General features: G+C 52.6%; 8 protein-coding genes across 8 annotated transcripts; 4 read left to right on the forward strand and 4 right to left on the reverse strand.

Moving 5' to 3' along the window:
• Window positions 1-582: 582 nt before the first annotated feature.
• Window positions 583-1,163, forward strand: SODALDRAFT_40611 (hypothetical protein). Its single transcript, XM_028615340.1, has 2 exons — window positions 583-974; window positions 1,059-1,163. The coding sequence occupies exons 1-2, from the start codon at window positions 684-686 to the stop codon at window positions 1,068-1,070; spliced, it is 303 nt and encodes a 100-aa protein (XP_028471305.1). The 5' UTR covers window positions 583-683; the 3' UTR covers window positions 1,071-1,163.
• Window positions 1,164-1,291: 128 nt separating this feature from the next.
• Window positions 1,292-2,607, forward strand: SODALDRAFT_40647 (hypothetical protein). The gene is made up of 2 exons (XM_028615341.1): window positions 1,292-1,576; window positions 1,632-2,607. Exons 1-2 carry the CDS (start codon window positions 1,457-1,459, stop codon window positions 2,514-2,516), a joined length of 1,005 nt encoding a protein of 334 aa, XP_028471306.1. The 5' UTR covers window positions 1,292-1,456; the 3' UTR covers window positions 2,517-2,607.
• A 342-nt stretch (window positions 2,608-2,949) lies between these two features.
• SODALDRAFT_355712 (hypothetical protein) lies at window positions 2,950-3,837 on the reverse strand (the record flags this gene model as incomplete). Its single annotated transcript, XM_028613848.1, has 3 exons — window positions 2,950-3,368; window positions 3,490-3,704; window positions 3,776-3,837. The coding sequence occupies 3 exons, from the start codon at window positions 3,835-3,837 to the stop codon at window positions 2,950-2,952; spliced, it is 696 nt and encodes a 231-aa protein (XP_028471307.1).
• Window positions 3,838-4,204: 367 nt separating this feature from the next.
• Window positions 4,205-6,379, forward strand: SODALDRAFT_305599 (hypothetical protein). Its single transcript, XM_028609010.1, has 2 exons — window positions 4,205-5,615; window positions 5,751-6,379. The coding sequence occupies exons 1-2, from the start codon at window positions 4,352-4,354 to the stop codon at window positions 5,969-5,971; spliced, it is 1,485 nt and encodes a 494-aa protein (XP_028471308.1). The 5' UTR covers window positions 4,205-4,351; the 3' UTR covers window positions 5,972-6,379.
• Window positions 6,380-7,754: 1,375 nt separating this feature from the next.
• SODALDRAFT_40727 (serine/threonine protein kinase, AGC family) lies at window positions 7,755-10,418 on the reverse strand. The gene is made up of 4 exons (XM_028615343.1): window positions 9,360-10,418; window positions 8,873-9,172; window positions 8,415-8,793; window positions 7,755-8,330 (listed from the first exon to the last, which is right to left on the reverse strand). Exons 1-4 carry the CDS (start codon window positions 10,273-10,275, stop codon window positions 7,955-7,957), a joined length of 1,971 nt encoding a protein of 656 aa, XP_028471309.1. The 5' UTR covers window positions 10,276-10,418; the 3' UTR covers window positions 7,755-7,954.
• A 1,357-nt stretch (window positions 10,419-11,775) lies between these two features.
• Window positions 11,776-13,564, reverse strand: SODALDRAFT_327700 (hypothetical protein). Its single transcript, XM_028610500.1, has one exon. It carries the CDS (start codon window positions 13,491-13,493, stop codon window positions 12,231-12,233), a length of 1,263 nt encoding a protein of 420 aa, XP_028471310.1. The 5' UTR covers window positions 13,494-13,564; the 3' UTR covers window positions 11,776-12,230.
• Window positions 13,565-14,111: 547 nt separating this feature from the next.
• On the forward strand, window positions 14,112-15,828 carry SODALDRAFT_327701 (short chain dehydrogenase). The gene is made up of 4 exons (XM_028610501.1): window positions 14,112-14,573; window positions 14,632-14,926; window positions 14,987-15,293; window positions 15,363-15,828. The coding sequence occupies exons 1-4, from the start codon at window positions 14,522-14,524 to the stop codon at window positions 15,450-15,452; spliced, it is 744 nt and encodes a 247-aa protein (XP_028471311.1). The 5' UTR covers window positions 14,112-14,521; the 3' UTR covers window positions 15,453-15,828.
• SODALDRAFT_266457 (hypothetical protein) lies at window positions 15,817-16,926 on the reverse strand (the record flags this gene model as incomplete). Its single annotated transcript, XM_028607488.1, has 2 exons — window positions 15,817-16,240; window positions 16,298-16,926. 2 exons carry the CDS (start codon window positions 16,924-16,926, stop codon window positions 15,817-15,819), a joined length of 1,053 nt encoding a protein of 350 aa, XP_028471312.1.
• Window positions 16,927-16,954: the final 28 nt, after the last annotated feature.

Genomic DNA, 16,954 nt, shown 5'->3' on the forward strand with positions numbered 1-16,954 from the left:
ATTTTTCTTCTCTACTTTGCTTTCTTAACCAAACCTTCTCCTGTGGCATGGGGAGAAGGGGGTATTTCTGTCATGGCTGGTGATGACGAACATAACGAACTTGCAACGTAATTGCCAAATTTAATAATGTGCTCTAAGAATCTCACCGTCATGTGAACTTTGAGAATCATGTGGGGGGCAGAGAATCCTATCTCGTCTAGACGGGAGCTCTGACCGACAAGGGGTTGAATAGTAAGTACTCTGGGAAGAAGCCCCCGTGGAGGTTCTCGTCATGTTCACGCTTTTGTTTTGGGTGGGGTTAGTCCGACTAGGGCACTTGGTTATTCGGTTCTTATTACCTATTTCCTCCTCCCACGCCTTCGGGTGTTTCTGTACCTACCAGGTATTCTACCTCTAGGTTACCTGAGGTAAAAGGGAAGGTACCTTACCGTAGGTTAAGGTAGTCATTCTTGGAACGTGCCAGTACCAACGGCCGGTAACCCCCGCAAATCTCACGAAGTACTTCGTGATAACACGCGGGTACTAAGTACACCTTCCTTTGAGCTGTGTCCAGTCCATGTTCTCTCCTCGCCCATTCTCTCCTCCCCTGCCCCCCCCCCCCCCTTTCCATCTTGCTTAAACACACGAAATATGGACGCGGTAGGTTTCATTGCTGGTCGCAAAAGAATGTTCGAATACTCCTCATGGCACCTCGTTCTTTCCCGCTGGAGCCGTTTACTCTCTCCGATAATACCGATTCCAACACGTCAATGATTCTCAGTCCCATCATTTCAGTTGACCTCCCTGATCTTTTCGGATCTATCAATGATCTGGATGAGATGAAGCGTCTCGTTCAGTCGGGTGAACTCTGGATAGCACGTACGGGCATCTGTCGGTTCTACCTCACAGTACTTCTCGAAGACTCTAACGACGGCCCGGACATCGCCTTGTCTTGGCTTGTAGAGCACATAGCAACGTTCCTGGAGAACCTCAAGGTTGGTCCGTTCCTTGCTTCAGCGCACTAGATAGCCTGTACTCGTAATAACATTTTTGAAACTCATAGCTCTGGGCTCGATTAGGACTTCAACTAACTCGTTATCCGGACAACCAGCTGCGCAGCAACACGATGGTATTCATCATCGGCCATCCGGATCTTGCATCCAGCCTTCTGACGCCCATTGGAGCGCCTACAGCAACATTTCAGCGACTTACATGCTCCGTCTATTTTTATAATTACCCAAAGGTAGTCCCATTGTCCCGAGAAACATCTTCATGCGCCATCGAATTCCCATCCCCTACTACCAGCCGATATGTCCCGACTCTGGACAGACAGGCCCAAGAAAATCGATTAGAACGCGAACCCCAAGGCTAGTCACCTTGTCGTCCCGTTCTCGGCGGTTTCTTTTGCGAAACGAGACGCACCTTTGCCGACGATGTTTGCAGGTCTTCATGGAGCCTGAGGCTGGTAGAGGCCGGCATGCTATACCTTTTAGTCGGCATACGACGAGGGGGTAGGGGGGTCAAACTCCGCAAGCAGAAGCTGCCCCCTCCGCTTAGTATCCTAGCCCCGTCAGTGTTCGATACGGGATATCTAACCGTACGATGGCCCCTAGTCAACAGGATACGTGATCAATCGTGTTAATAATTCTCAGGCCATTTCGACGCGAGCAACGCTATTGCCCAAAATCTCATTCAATCTGGCGAATTTCCTTCAATCACAGTCATCCAGACCGATGAACAAATCTGTCTCCGAATCCATTAGCCGCGGACGACAAATCTTTCAAGGACAAGTTGAAACTGAGAACGATGGGGGCGAGTTGGAAAGCAAGCTCTGGAAGTTGGTCTTGTCCAGTAGCTTAATGCCGGTATCCACGAGACTGGCTCGCTCTACACCACATGCCAGGGCCAGTAACATCAGGGACGATCCAAGGCCAAGGCGGCATGGCCATCACTTGATGGTTCAAACGACAGCCTTGCCCGTATTGTGGGACGGATGGCCCGCAAGTGTCTCCTCAGAGGAGGCCTACGTCTCAAGAGATGAGATAGCTGAGCTGCAATGTGAAATTGAAGAGGACTGCGGCAATCCCAAAGCCCATGATGAATGGCCTTTCGATTCATCGTGGTTTTCGAGTGAGAATATTGGGTGGGATTCCTGGGACGACTGGACTGACCAAGATGACAACAAGACGGAGACACCCCTGACATCACAGAACTCCCACCACCTCATGCGACAAGAGGATGGCAGCGACCTGACTGACATACCTGTTACATTTATCGAGGAACGATCTAGCGGTAGAGACCAAGATATCGCGACTGAGAGCAGCACCGACGGCGTCCCATGGTCAGACGACTGGCAGGATTGCTCAGACGACGGAACGGAAGAAGATGGAGGAGGGATTGGGATTGACGGCACATCCGATATGCATGAGTATAATACGCGATGGTCAAGTCCCTGGAGCGACTTTTCCGACGACAAGGGGGAGGATATATTCCAAGATCAATGGTGCCACACACACTATACAAGACCAGGTTGTTGATGGGTTCCGCAGTTATCCACATCAGGTAGACGTTTGAAGAGCTCTGTTACCAGTGACTTATTGCAACATTTGGCAATTCGCATCGCTGTTTGCAGGCGCCTAGCCTTCGATATGACAAATGTCCGTTGCCTCTCTGGGTTCTCTGGATCGGATCCTTTAATAATTTCTTCCAAGCATTGTAATGCATAACAACGATAGAGTTCGGAGAGAGACAGAAGATGCCGCTGCACTAGATTGCCAAACTTGGCCCCCAAGAGGTTGTGGGAAATTGTTGGTCGATCGTCCTTCCACTGCAGAATGCCAAACCCGTGCCGTGGGAAAAGGATCGCCTGAGAGATCTAATACGATCTGGCATGTGAATTGCTTTGGAGTGGTGGCTCTCGACCAGCCGAACTCAGACAGCTTGATGTTCTCCTCCCCTGTGTAAAGCCCTTTATTTTTTGCCACCCTCCTTCTTGTCGCCCTTCTTTTCTTTCTTCTTCTTCTGTTCCGGTTTCATGGTTGCGTAGTGGATGTACCAGATAAGCACGCCTTGTATGATGAGGGCGACGAGGACGACGACGAGGATAGTGAACAAGTATGGCTGATCGTTGAGGACGGCGACTGCTTCATCGGTGGCACCGATGGACTTCATGAAGTCGAATTGGCCCATGGTGTCTGAGGCAGCTGGGGGGAAGAGCTCAGAAGTGCGAATTAACGGGAAATTGGCCGTGTATGTGCGAGCTGGACGTGAAGAGAGGTCGAAAATGCGTCCAGTGACGAATTGAGGGAGGGAGGAGTCTTGGCCGTGATATGCGTGGAGCAGATACGACGAGAACTTTGGACCCGAACCACGAGGCGTCTTGCGAGGAGCTCGGGTGAAAGATGAATTCGTTGCGCCCGGGAGCAAATATTAAAAAGAAATAAGAAAATGAAAATAAATATATATATATATATATATATAGATAGCAAATGACGGGAAAACGAGAGCCACAGGTAGAGCCTGCCTGCCTGTCACGGGTGAAGATAGGTTGTGTTGGGAGACTGGGTAATATCGCACGGCAATATGAAGAAAGAAAGGAATGTGAGAAGTTGAAATTAACGAGCTGGGATGGATGAAAAAGAACAGCAGCCACTGGGCCAGGAACGAAACGGTCAAGGTCGCAACGCGGTTGGACAAGAAACACGTGAACGACGATGTCACTGAGCCTATTCAAGTGGGAAAGCTGCGACATCGTAGGCGGTTAGGGAAAACAAGGGGCCGCTCCGCTTCGTTTCACCATGGCGACGCATCGACAAATCGAATGATTTGCGAGCCCTGGAAAGTTCCAATGGTAAGCATCCTGATTACAGTACCTAGGTACCTTAGCGAGCCATCCCCAATCCCGATAAGAATATCTTCTTCGCCGACGTTCATTTTGACGCACGAATGATGGCTTTGGTAGGGAACAGCTCGGAAGTTGAAGGGACATTTCAAGGTTCTCGAAACCCAGAAAACGATCCCGTTGAGATGCGTACAGCTTGTACTCGGTAAGGTAGTCCTACCTATTCATACCCGTACCTCCGTACCCCGGAACGACTAGATGAAAAGGGGAAAGTTTTACTTAGTCATCATAATATGGTCATGTGATTCTGGATTGAATTTGGGACCAACCAGGACCCAACCAGGAGACGGTGTCGTTCTGGCTTGTGGGGCCATTCACGTCCCAAAAAATTGCTGGAGAGTTCGCGACAGCCATTGGAACTTTGACATACTGTAAACAGCCCGGCATTCTCGCCAGTTCTATCGAGCGACGGCTCCTAAACAGCCGTTAGATCTAGACAGGCGCAAGCCTTGGGATCGATAACTCGCAGCCATGAACGCGGTACGCCCGGCCCGGAGCGTCCTCTCCAGATGCCTACGGCAGTCGGTCTCGAGCGCCCCGGCGGCGGGTCCCAGCCGTTCTTTCCAGACCTCGGCCAGCAGGTTAAAGCGGAGATCGAGGTTCAGGAATATCAAGGCCGAAGAGATGGGATTGACCGACCCTAAGAAACTGGAGTCCTTTGCCACAAAGACGTTTCCGGAGTACACGGACGAGGAGAAGGCAGCCTTGAGGGGAAAGTACACCCTTGAGCAGTACGAGGCCATTTTGGCAGGCGAGGAGGCTGTCGACGCGAAGGATCTCGCTATTCAAGGCCGATTACGAGACGACCCTTATCGAATGCCTTACCTGGAAGATTTCTCGACCATCCAACCCATCATTGATTCCAGGCCCAAGACCACCGCGCCCCCAGAAGAAGTCAAGTTCCTCCCACACCAGGAATGGGTGGATGCCTACATCGACAAGCTCGCCGACAAGGCCGAGGTGAAGATGAAGGACACCATTGGGAAGGCAGTGGCGCGGGCGCTGCGTCGCGTCAAGGAGACGAATCCCTCGGAGATCGACTTTACCGAAGAGGAGCTCAAGGATCTTGAGAATAACGCCGAGCTACGACGCAAGTACATTATCGAGGGTGAAAACGACGAGGGTTACAAGGCGGCAGAGGCTCTGGCCGAAGCCAAGTCGACGCCGACGCCCGCGGGCGAGAAATGGTGGAACCAAATCGATGAGGAGTTCTACAAGGAGCTCCAGGAGCAGCTCAGCTTGGAGACCAACCCTCTGGAAGGCAGCAAGCTGGACTACTGGAAGAAAGCCCATGGCGACATGAACAACTCGGCGGTGGCGCCCCAGCTGGGCAAGGTGGAAGGCGTGAAGGGCTTGTACAAACCGCCAGTCGACCCGGCGGACGAGGGACTGGACGATGCCGGTATCTATCAGGAGGTGAAGCGGTTGACGGGGATGGCCGTCAAGGACATCATCGCCATGCCGCGCAAGGTCCTTGTCCGCCGATACGTGCACAATCAGACGCGTCTGGGCAAAATCCGCAGCGTCAGCATTCTTGTGGCGGCGGGCAATGGCGACGGACGACTAGGGATCGGTCTCGCCAAGTCGACCGATGGCGACATTGCGCGGACTACGGCCGAGTTGCTGGCCATTCGAAACATGCGACCTGTTCGGCGGTACGAGAACCGGACCATCTACGGCAATGTAGAGGCTAAGGTGTCGGGTACCGTGGTGCAGCTCCGTTCTCGCCCTCCCGGTTTGTCTCTCTTCTCTTCTCTCTCTTCCCTCTCTCCCGTCCCCAACACGATCGACGGTCACACACACACACACACGCAAAAAAAAAAAAAAAAAGAAAGCAATTCTAGAAATGCTAACATGAACCTTCCACCAGGCTTTGGTCTCCGCGTGTCACATCGCATCTTTGAAATGGCGCGTCTGGCAGGCATCCACGATTTGTCGGCGAAGATCCCTCGATCGAGGAACCCTCTCAACACGGCGAAGGCGTGCTACGAAGCTCTGATGAATCAGCCCGACCCGGAACAGATTGCCATCGGCCGAGGCAAGAAGCTGGTGGATGTGCGCAAGGTGTACTATGGCGGTGCTGTATACTAGATGGCTGTATTTTTAAAAACTTTCCGGTGGGGGTGTTGTTCTTGTATTACCATCGGACGACCACCACCATCCCTGTACAATTTCTTGTAACTATGCAATAACCATACCTAGATATTCCCCCAGCCGGTCTCGCAATGCGCTTTCACAGATATCATGGTCCGTGTGGGTGACCGACTATTCGTCTTGTTTTCTTTCCTCTCTATGTCGTCGCCTGGTAAACTCGCCGTATCGCGATGTTGTTCATGGTTCTCGCCATTGTTGCGGGTTGTCTGTCGATAGATTCACATCGCAATGTCATCGGAAGACACTTGGGCGGGAGGGGTTCGGGAAGGGGCTCCTCTGTGCCTCTCTCGCAAATATCATGGTCTGTAGGCGTGTCTTACAAGTTTCGTTGCGCCTATTGTAGTGCCCGTCGCCGTCGTCTCAACTATCAGCCATCCTCCTCGGCACTGGTCCCACCACCCGGCTGACCGCCATAATCAATCTCTTGCTGCAACACAATGCTGTACACGCTAGCCTTGAGCAGTGTGAATACGAGACTTGTCTTGCGCTCCAACTCGCGGAGGCCGTCGAGGATTTCGGTGCTTGGTTGGGTAGCGAGGGTATCGAGGATGGAAGCCAGCTACGGGAGAGAGCCCCCAGCCCAAGTTAGAGGAGAAGGTGATTGAAAATGAAAAGCAAAGCAGAAGAGAAAAGTAGATTGAATACATTCCAAGACGTTAGCATACCGTTTTCATGTTCTCTGCGAGCTTCTCGTATTCCTCGAGGACCTCCTGCTCCAGAGGTGTCAGGTCTGGCTGCGTGAGCAAATTCGAGTCGTGACTGATATCCATGACGATGCTCAGCCTATCCTCTTCACACGCCGGGCTATGAGAGGAACAGTGAAGGGATATGGAAGCGCGGTGCTCTTGATCAACTCGGACTCGGCGCGTTCTGAGTGAACTGGGTACCTTACCTAGAAGCTTAAGGCAGGTACGGGGAAGGGGTGCAGTGTGAGCTTTCTACCCCGCGAGTGGTGCATCAGAGGTACCGTACCTTTTTGGCAGCCAAACAGCTAAACCCCACAATCGATAGGCCACTGCTGCAGGCCGCAGCTTGGCCCGGCCTCCCGGTGCAGCCACCAAGGTATTAAGTCCGGCCAGACTACCTACAAAATGGACTTGGAAGAAGCCGCAAACGCCTCGGGAGTGACAAGATGCCACAGCGTCTCCGCATCATTCGTCAGACGAGACCGTTTGTTCTCAACATTGGCTTACTCCGCAGGTGTAATAACTTGTTTCCCAGACACCAGGCAACGCCTCGCAGCGGTTCTGGGATGAATCTCTGCGATGCGATGGAAGAGAAAGGCAAGGAACAAACAACAAGGTTCTAAATCCGCACAAATGTTTTATGTTTCTCCGTGTACAATGGCAGGGTGGGGGAGGACCACCATACGAAGACCCAGTTCCCAACCCCTTCTTCTCTCCTCTTTCCTCTTTTCTTGCATAGTCTCCTCAAAAGAAACGCCAGACACAGCTAACTCCTACGATAGTCACGAAAAAAAAAGAAGAAAAGAAAAAAACACGAGGTCAATGCTAGCGTGAGAAATGCGTGAAAGGAGGGGGTTGCCACTCCGACGCTGGCCGCCGTGATACCTGTGAGCGGTTGTGCCACCCAACCCCCTTTCCATCTGTAACACACTCGCGAGTGGTGCTCCCTGGCTCCTTCAGATCGAAACCAAATCTAAATGAACGTCGGTAGCATGGTAATGAATAGCCGAAACGCATTTGTTTTCTTCCTGTAGAATCCCTTTTCGTTTTCGCCTTCAGGAACAGCCAAAGATAATCGGAGACATCAGACCCCTACCCTGGGCAGAGAGTGCCTTGGGTGGACGATGATTTTTACTTTCTTCGTAACGGTGCTGAACCATGCAGGGAGGTTTTGACTGTAAAACCTTCTTTGGGCATCGAGTCTGGAGATTTGCTTTTGGGCGTTATACTATGACTAGTGGTGATAGCTGTGAGCGTGACCATGGACATCGTCCCCATCGTGATGAAGGGTAACGCTGTTGAATTCCTCAAAGGGGTCTACCACTTCGCCGCCGGGAGTGGTCAGTCCACTGTCCAAGGGAACACCCTTGATATTCATCAGACGAGTTCCGGTGAAATCCACACTCTCGCTCTCTTTGACGTTACGGAAGTTAACCGTGTCAATACCGCGGCCCTGGCTGGGGATGATGGGTGGTTTCATGTGCCGGATCAGCGCCCACTGCGTGGTTCGGAAGAAAGGATGTGCCTTAATATCCGAGGCGCCGGCTTTGGCACCGAGTCTTCGGTGTTCGTCCTTGATGAGAAGCTTCCTGATCAAGGACTTGCATAGGCTAAACAGGAAAACAAAGAGAGAAAGAGTCAGTTGGTGTTCCACAAGGTAAAGAGACCTCTGATCTGCAACTGCCGAAACGTACTTGGAGACCTGAGGGCTGCCAGCCGAATCCGGGAACGGGATATCTTCCCTGAGAATGTTCGCAAATGTCCCATTACGGTTCTTGCCCTTGAATGGGGTGGTGCCGTATAGCATTTCGTAGATCAGGATGCCAAGCGTCCACCAATCCACCGCACTGGTATGCCCACTACCCTTGATGACTTCGGGCGCAATATACTCCTCTGTACCGACAAACGAGTTGGTTCGAAAGTTCGCAATACACGATCGAGTATCGATGTGAAACGAAGACTGGCTTGTTCCGTTCTTGCCGACGATCATGGTTGGCTTTCCGCCCGGATCTGACTGCTTGGAGAGATCGAAGTCCGAAAGCATGATATGACCGGACTGATGGAGGAGAATATCTGACGAGTCAGGTTAGAAGACGTTGCGCTGGCGAAACCCCCCCCCCATGTTCGATCAAGTCCCCGAGTCGCGACTCACTTTCGGGTTTGAGGTCCCGGTAGATGAAGCCCATGAGGTGCAAGTACTCAAGGGCCGCGGTGACCTCAGCGGCGTAAAACCGGGCATCGTCTTCGGGGATGCACTTCCCAGGCCGGGTTTGGAGAGCGCGGAAGAACTCGCCACCGCTGCAGTACTCCATGCACAGGTAGAGGTAGTCTTCCGACTGGAAGGAATGATACAGTGTGACGATGAAAGGGTGGTTGCTCGTGGCTAGGATTTCCTGTTCGGCGAGGGCTCTCTTGATCTTGTTTCGTTTGATCATCTCTTTCTTGCTAAGAACTGTCGAAATGCAACACAAGGTTAGTAAAGGATCATTCGTGTCACAATGATATGACAGAGCAAGGCTATCGGAGGTGTAAGGCGGAGGAAGAGGTTGTCGAAAATGAAGAATAGAAAAGAGAAAGGTAGGAAGGAAGCCAGCCGTAAGTCAAGTAAAGAAAACAAAATGGACAAATAGAAAACGCACCCTTCATAGCATAGAGGCGGGCGCTCTTCTTCTCCCGTACGAGGTAGACCTTGCCGACATCGCCTTTACCGATGAGCTTTATTTTATCGAAGCTCTCGGGTCCAACCTCGACGTTGCGAACTTTGATCGAATTCGAGCTGTAGGTCCTCCGGAAAGCGAGGGGATTGGGGACGGGTGGAGGCAGTGTGGTGAGGATGTCATGGTCGGGATGAGTTTGAAGAGCCGAGGCGGTGGACGACGAGGTGGCCGTACGGCCGGCAGTCGTGGAGGAGGCGGCAGCACCGGATGAACCGACAAGCTCGAGGGTACCGGAATTCTTGTCCACGACGAGGGGATCCTTGCCGAGCTCAGCAGTGGCAGGGCGTTCGGCGGCGCCTTTGCCCTTGGAAAAGAGGCCTTGGGCGTTGGGAGCGCTGGCGACTCTCCTAAGCTTCCTGGCTAACTCCTCGCGGGTGGCATTTGTGGGTTGCTGACTCGGATCGGCACAATTGCTGGCTGAGCCGGGTTTGGCGATGATGAGACTGGGGGTGTCGGGCGGGCTAGGAGGCACGGAGCCGTCATTGTGATGGCGTAGGCCAGGCTGTCCCTGATGGGCGAAGTAGGGATTGGCGTGGGCGGTAGGGCTGAGGGTCTCATCGAGGGGATTGCCCTCGCTGAGGGTAGTCGTGGACCTCAGACGGCCGACGGTGGTCTTGAAGAAACTGGTATTGCGGATGGATTTGAAGTCGGGCTTGCTGCCGCTGGTGTTGCCGTTCTGGGTGTTGAGGCTGGAATTACAACTGTTGACGCCGCCATGCGGCGAGGTTTTATCCCTGGCTGTGTCCCGGGCCGCGCCGCCTTGGATTCGGAAGAAACTTTTCAACTTCTGATTGAAGGGCGAGGATGCGCTTCCGGCGTGGGGTTTCGTGGACGGCATCTCGAAATAGGGGGGCGGTCATGCGACCGAGGATGCCATGGCTCGGGCAAGAGACGAGGAAGCTGAGATGGGTCGTCGAACGGGAGCCGTTGGGCCAATGGAACAAGCTACAGGTCCAATTCTAGCTGGCGATCGTGACAGCTATGGCGATTGCTATGTATGCAATTACAAATGCCTGAATAGGTTGATCCGATCCGATGCTGCGGGTGAGGCGAGAGGTAGCGGGAAGTTGGTAGAAGAATAGCGTGATGGTAGGGAAGAGGGGAGGTGAGATGCTGGATGGTAATTAACCGGGATGGATGGACGGCGGTGGGCGGGACATCCAACTGGGGAGGATGGATGCGAAGCAAAGCAGGATGGGCGGCCGGGGGTGTCGGAAACCTGGGTTTGGGGACGGGAATGGACTGGACTTTGACGGAGAATGAGATACTTCGTTTAGCGCAAGTGACAACCAGGAGGCGACAATAACCTGGAAGTAAGTCGCGATCGCTCTGTGATGGATGGAAGGTACTGGGCACACGGCAGCCCGACCTAGCGTGGTGGTAAGAAGAGGTAGTTGATACCGCCATTCAAATCTATGTATTACCAATCAAAGACCAGGGAATCCAGACCAGACAACTTCCCAAGCGTCAGGGGGGCTTCCACTTGGCAGATGAGAGGGGCGGACATTTTCACGCGTCTTTTCGCTTCCATCTTTCTTCCCTTGGGCCCGGAATATGCCAGCATACCGCATTCTTGAGCTTCCCCATTGGTTCTGGTCCCTAAATTCTATTCTTGCAGTAGACTACCTTACCCTTAACTTACAATAAGAATTTCACTAACAATTACACCATACCTACTACTTCGTACAAAGTTACGCAGTTCGGACTACCGTACCTACGATACCTTAGCCTTAGGTACCTTATGGTGATGCATCCTGTGGGGTTATTTTGGAGCGTCAAACAAGACGGTTGCACTTCCATGGCCCACCCCCTAGCACCCTACCTTATCAAGCAGGTCGTATCGCCATAGCGTACGGTAAGGTACGTCCGAAGTACGGGATATTCGTAGTCGTACTCCATATACACGTGTAGTACGGATACATTCCCTTCATTATTACTCCATATGAAGTACGAATACCACCTCAATCCACCTCAAGCCACCTTCCTTGGTTGGCTTACACATCCAATTGCCAAACTGGCTACAGTAATTATATGACTGCTTCTTCTGTTCTTTCCCGATGCTAATTAAGCAAGAACTATGAAGATTAATAGCCGATCATTTCTCTACTCCTCGTCTTTCTCTTTGCCTTCTTCTGCCTTTTCTTCCCATGATCTGTTCGATGTGATAGCATCATAGCCAGATCCACCCTGTGTGCCCCATCACATACGAAACAGTCATCTCGACTCCACCCAGGTTACCTAATCACTGACACCAAGATCGTACCGCCTTCTGCCCTACTGGACACCCGTCTCACGCATGTCTTCGGAAAGCAGAAATGGTTCTGCTAAGGAATGCCGTGGCCTGGAATTCATGGAGCGACCTTTCAATGTTAAACTGTTCAGTGCCGGTATCTTAACATCAACCGAACCCGCCAAAATCAGACACACCCAAAGTAACGCGCCTTGTAATTATCTGCCGTCTCTTCGCCAAATACCGACCTCAAGATATTCATGTCGTCCTAGGTGATGAGACCGCTCGGTGATTTCTTGTCATGATGCTCTTAACCATCCTTGAGAGACCGCTGCACTTGCCATCTCTCACCGGCTGAAAGGGTTGGCCGCATTTCATAAGCCAACAGGATTAATCGTAAAATCCAAGGACACGGCCGAATAATAATACATCGGCTGATCAATTTCCCCCGTCTCCTTTCTCCATCATCCCTTGACTACGTATATACTCCTCCATACCAACGCTCACTTCATCTGTGCTGTAGAATACATATGAGGCCACGGGGACGGCGGCCGAATGTCAGTTCATCTTCCACCTTCTTTGTACGTCATCATCGGGGACAAATAGTTATGTGTCGTCCCCCCGCCCTCGTCCATCTCATCCCCATCCTCTTCTTCGCTCGGCAAGTTCTGGTCCCGTAGCAGCAATAGTGCCTTGAGTCTCCGCCGGTTCTGCTGCCTCGTGAGCACGTCCTCCACTTTTTGCTCCCGCACGGAAGGCGTGACCTGATTCCCTTCCTTGTCGAACAGATACCTCGGCAGCGATCCGCTACCATCGTCCGGCGCGTACAGCGTCATTGTCACGCTCGGCCCGTCTCCGGCCTGCCATAACACGGGCGGGACGTGTACCTCCTCGAGATGTCTCCGCAACTCGTCCTCCGTCATCGTAGGCGTAACCCCTGTTCCTGGTGACGGCGGTTGGTGTCCTCCCGCCGTGGCATCATGGGCAGTGGCGCACTTGGCGTACCGGCACCCCGCGGCCGGTTCCTGTCGCGCATGCACAACCGCGAGATGCCGTCGCAGTGTCTCGAGGTTGTGGAGCTCCGCGGGACACCTTTCCCATTCGCAGACGAAGCGGATGAAGTTGGGCTTCAGTGACTCGTAGACCTCCCTCGGCTTCAGCGGCGGCGCTTTGGGCGGCCTCCCGCGCCGCTTGGGTTGGATGTACGATACCGTACCAGCCTGGTTGCGCCGTCGTCGAGCGTCTGCGCCGTCGTCTGCAGCCGTAGTAGAGCTAAGTGTCGAGGCAACGGCGCTTGCAGTCCTAGCAGGGCCGCCGGAGCTGCTTTGGAGACCCTTGCGTACTAGGCTGGGCCGGTAGCCCTTGGGGCGACCTCGTGGTCGCTTTGCGGGTGGTTGTGACTCATTTGTTGTAGTCGTAGTTGTCCTTGGCGGTACTGGTTTGGCAATACTGATGGGCTGTGTAGCCTGGGCGACTAGGCGACGAAACTGGGGTGAAAGGTCTGAAATGACCTGGAAATCGGAGGTCAATTTCTCGTCCTCCGCATCTTCTTCGACCCGACGATGCTCGCTGGCGGGTCCTGTTCTCGGGCGAGAGCCTAATACAACGGCAATGCGAGAGCCTGACGGTGTTTGGGGGGCATTTGGTGGAAAGGGTGATCGTTGTTTACGAGGGCTTGATTTCGATATCGATTTTGCCGCTGAAGCTCCTGCGCCTGTGCTGATCGCAGCAGCGGGGCGGAAAAATGAGTCGAGGCCTAACTGTCGTCCCTGTCCTAGTCCGGACTTATTATTCGGCTTGCTTTTCTTGACTAGGCTAGGAGGCATGTTTGAAGTGGCCTGTTCAATTTCGTCTTGTTCACGTACGTGAAGTCGGTCAGCCTATCGCGATGAACGCGTCTAAAGTTGGATGAGACCGACCTGCGGATTAACTTGCAGTGCCAAAAGTGTCGTACCTGGTACCGTACGAGGTGATTACGTGTTACGGGTAGTCACGTGATTACTTCCACCAGCCAATCAGACTACAACATTAGTGTAGTCAGATCTCCGACGCTCTAGCCGAGGATAGAGCATATCTCTTTTCCTCTCCTAAGCACACATAATATGGTGCTTGTCATATATTATGTATAGTGAGTGAGCAAAAGTTTCGGGATAACCTAAAGTAGAATGCTTCGAAGCTTTTAGGGAACACTTTTCTATCAGGGCAAACCCATATTATCTTGCAAAAGTAACGAATCACTTGATCTTTAAAATATACCGAAATTATTGCTTACCCACTGTACCTTAGTAAGGTAGCCTTAAAACCACCAACTGTCAAGTATGTACCTTATGTGGGTCTAGTCATTCCACCATGTGACATGTCACTCTTTTGTCCTTGCATACTCCTAAACCTTACCTAACTACCCGCGTGGTAACTCGACCATGTTGGGCTAAGCATCTCGGCGGACTTCGGACAGTTCTTGAAATTACAAATCCGGCTTTCCTAGCTCAAGTGTACAACGAACCGCAATTATTAATTCACTTCCAGGTTCCGAAGGCGTCATCCATGCTTGATATCTCACCTGTTTCCTCTCACTCTACTCCCGCGTATAAACCAAGGCCAGTTTCCCATCTCGGAACCTGTCAGGTTGTGCCCCTCATATCTACGTATCTAAGAAGGAACAAAAGTTAAACAGGTGGCGAATGTGGGCAGCTGATCTCCTCTGATTACCATCGTGTGATCCCCCGCAACAGTTGACGACCGTATTGCCATATTGCCACTATCTCCCTTGTCAACGAGCAGAACATCGTTTATTTGCTTCCGAATTTCTCGCAGTTTCGTCTGTAACCACATCCGCAGATTCACCGTCTTCAACATGGCCTCTAAGACCTTTTACGCCATCATAGCCGGCGCTGGTTCCGGAACAGGCACGTATTCTCTAACCTTGTTCCAAATCAGTACCCTTCTCTGATACGGAATTCGAAGGCCGAGCGTCCGCTATTCGCTTCGCCAAGGCATACCCCGTTGTGCTTCTCGCCCGCAGGCCGGAGAGCTATAATGACATCGTCTCCGAAATCAATAGCTCTGGGGGACGGGCCATTGGCATTACGGCCGATGCCACGGACCAGGCCGCTTTGGACTCGGCCTTCCAGACCATCAGCCAGACATTGCCCGGCAGCAAGCTCGCTGCCGCCATTTACAACGTCAACGGTGGCTTCACAAGAAAGCCGTTTTTGGATCTGAAGCTGGAAGAATTGGACGCCAGCCTTGACGCCGCGCCGTACGTGCCCAACATGATGTGACTTTTTAAGAGAGCACACTCACTCACTCTTACCACTAGACGCGGCTTCTTCGCATTCGCACAGAAGACCCTGCCAATGCTGCTCGAATCAGTCCCTGACTCCCTTTACCCCCCGACGCTCATCATCACAGGGGCTACAGCATCTGTCAGAGGATCAGCGTACTTCGGGGGCTTTGCCGCTGGCAAGTTTGCACTGCGCGCCCTCGGCCAGTCCCTGGCACGCGAGTTTCACCCTAAAGGTGTCCATGTAGCCCACGCTATCATCGACGGAGGGATTGACACCCCCTGGGGCAAGGACCTGGTTATGAACAATGGTGTCGAAGATGGCAAGATCAAACCCGAGCAGGTGAGCTAACTAACCAGAACAGACCATGCACAACTTTCCCTAAGCTCTATTAACATACTGGCGCCACAGATCGCCGAGGATTATTGGCATCTGCACATCCAACATCGCTCCGGATTCACGCATGAAATCGATACGCGGCCATTTGTAGAAAAATTCTGAAGTGATTCCGGCTGCAGTGGAGATGAGCCTACACGGGAAGCATGGCAGAAGGCAGAATGGGCTGCCAAGGAATAAGTGCACAACTCGCCGTCTGAGGGCGTCGATTGGACCTGTAGCTTGACATGTTCTCCTCCGATGGAAGGTGTGTGTAATTGGCCATCTAGTATTCGTTTCTGGGGAAAGAGTCATACTTCGTTCGTCTGATGCAAGTAGACGCGTCCGTCGATCAGAGACCGCCTTCTGATTCATGCCGCTTTGGGCCGCCGAAAGAACCCGCTAGGGCGGGTGCTCGGAATCGGCCTCGTGCGCGGTGCGGTTCCGGCGTCGTATATTTCTAGGCAGTAAGTCGCATGTTATTGTCGCCTCAAGATCCCGATGGTTCGCCGTTCGGTGTGTCTGTGGTGTCAACGGTACCAGTCCCGTAGAGCGTAGCCAATCTCTCCTCCTCCTTCTTTTCGCGCAATGCCTCAGTTTCCGCGCGTAGCTTTTCCAGGTTCAATGCGCCATCATCGTCGTCGTCCAAGTCGTCATCCAACTTCCAGGATCCACTCTCGAACATGGCACGACCGGTAGCCTCCTTGGCCCGCTTCGCCTGTTCCTCGGCCGCCTTCTTGCTCAGGCGCTCCTTCTTCCACTTCGCAAAGGTCTCGGGTGTGACCGGGGTGAGAGGCGCAACGAGCTTGTGGCGTTCGGATTCCAAAAATTCCTCGAGGGTAAGGGTCTTGAGTGGAGACTTGTCCAGCAGAGCCTTCTCCGCTGCCCGTTGCTCCTTGGTTTTCAAGATAAAGCTACGAGAAGACATCAGCACGACGCATTGGAGTGGAGAGACTTTACGAAGAACTTACCCAGGTGGCAAAGCATGCTTGTACATGCACTTATCCCCTCCATTGGGACATACCCAGAACCAGCCGTATTTTCCGTCTTCGATGGCCTCAATGAAATACTTGCAGACCTTATCGGTGGACGTCCTCTGATTGCCCTTCTTCGAAAGAACGACCAATCGGAGTTTCTCCTCGTCCCAGTCCGCTGAGGTCTCGGTCTTCTTCTTTTCCTCCTCATCCTGACGGGTATCCTGGTACAGGCTCTTCTTCTCCGTCTTTCGTTCGTCTTCGAGGTTGTGGGAGAACTTGCACTTCTTGCCCTTTTCACAGTTGCCTTTCTTGTAAAAGATACAGACGACTGTCTTAGGGTCGACGCCGAAGGGGACTTTTTGGACTTGAGCAGGCTTATTAAGAAGTGCCTCCGCCTCCCTCTGGGCATCCTCTGCCGCCTTCTTCTCTTTCGCTCTCTCAGCCTTTTCGGCCTCTTTCCGCTTCTGTTCCGGGGTTCCACCTGACTTTGCTTGAGCAACAATCTGCTTTATTTGCTTTTGAGCGGCACCGCCTTTTTTGTTCTTCATGCCGAAGGTCTTGTCCTCGACAACCTTTTGGGTGGCAGGCTTTTTGCCTCCTTTCTCAACCTTCTTGGGCGGCATCGTGATGAATGTTGACAGATACGCTGCC

This window comes from Sodiomyces alkalinus, assembly GCF_003711515.1.
Source record: "Sodiomyces alkalinus F11 unplaced genomic scaffold SODALscaffold_1, whole genome shotgun sequence".
NCBI classification, from domain to species: Eukaryota; Fungi; Ascomycota; class Sordariomycetes; order Glomerellales; family Plectosphaerellaceae; genus Sodiomyces; species Sodiomyces alkalinus.

What these genes read in the sequence shown, in the direction of transcription:
- SODALDRAFT_40611 (XM_028615340.1), top strand. Translation starts at nt 684, where the DNA reads ATGGCACCTCGTTCTTTCCCGCTGGAGCCGTTTACTCTCTCCGATAAT.
- SODALDRAFT_305599 (XM_028609010.1), top strand. Translation starts at nt 4,352, where the DNA reads ATGAACGCGGTACGCCCGGCCCGGAGCGTCCTCTCCAGATGCCTACGG. An exon ending in GCTCCGTTCTCGCCCTCCCG is followed by an intron (nt 5,616 to 5,750) that starts GTTTGTCTCTCT and finishes ACCTTCCACCAG; the next exon opens with GCTTTGGTCTCCGCGTGTCA.
- SODALDRAFT_40727 (XM_028615343.1), bottom strand. Translation starts at nt 10,275, where the DNA reads ATGCCGTCCACGAAACCCCACGCCGGAAGCGCATCCTCGCCCTTCAAT. An exon ending in CCGCCTCTATGCTATGAAGG is followed by an intron (nt 9,173 to 9,359) that starts GTGCGTTTTCTA and finishes GCATTTCGACAG; the next exon opens with TTCTTAGCAAGAAAGAGATG. An exon ending in GGCAGCCCTCAGGTCTCCAA is followed by an intron (nt 8,331 to 8,414) that starts GTACGTTTCGGC and finishes TTTCCTGTTTAG; the next exon opens with CCTATGCAAGTCCTTGATCA.
- SODALDRAFT_327700 (XM_028610500.1), bottom strand. Translation starts at nt 13,493, where the DNA reads ATGCCTCCTAGCCTAGTCAAGAAAAGCAAGCCGAATAATAAGTCCGGA.
- SODALDRAFT_327701 (XM_028610501.1), top strand. Translation starts at nt 14,522, where the DNA reads ATGGCCTCTAAGACCTTTTACGCCATCATAGCCGGCGCTGGTTCCGGA. An exon ending in GCCAGCCTTGACGCCGCGCC is followed by an intron (nt 14,927 to 14,986) that starts GTACGTGCCCAA and finishes TCTTACCACTAG; the next exon opens with ACGCGGCTTCTTCGCATTCG. An exon ending in GCAAGATCAAACCCGAGCAG is followed by an intron (nt 15,294 to 15,362) that starts GTGAGCTAACTA and finishes CTGGCGCCACAG; the next exon opens with ATCGCCGAGGATTATTGGCA.
- SODALDRAFT_40647 (XM_028615341.1), top strand. Translation starts at nt 1,457, where the DNA reads ATGCTATACCTTTTAGTCGGCATACGACGAGGGGGTAGGGGGGTCAAA. An exon ending in TCGATACGGGATATCTAACC is followed by an intron (nt 1,577 to 1,631) that starts GTACGATGGCCC and finishes AATAATTCTCAG; the next exon opens with GCCATTTCGACGCGAGCAAC.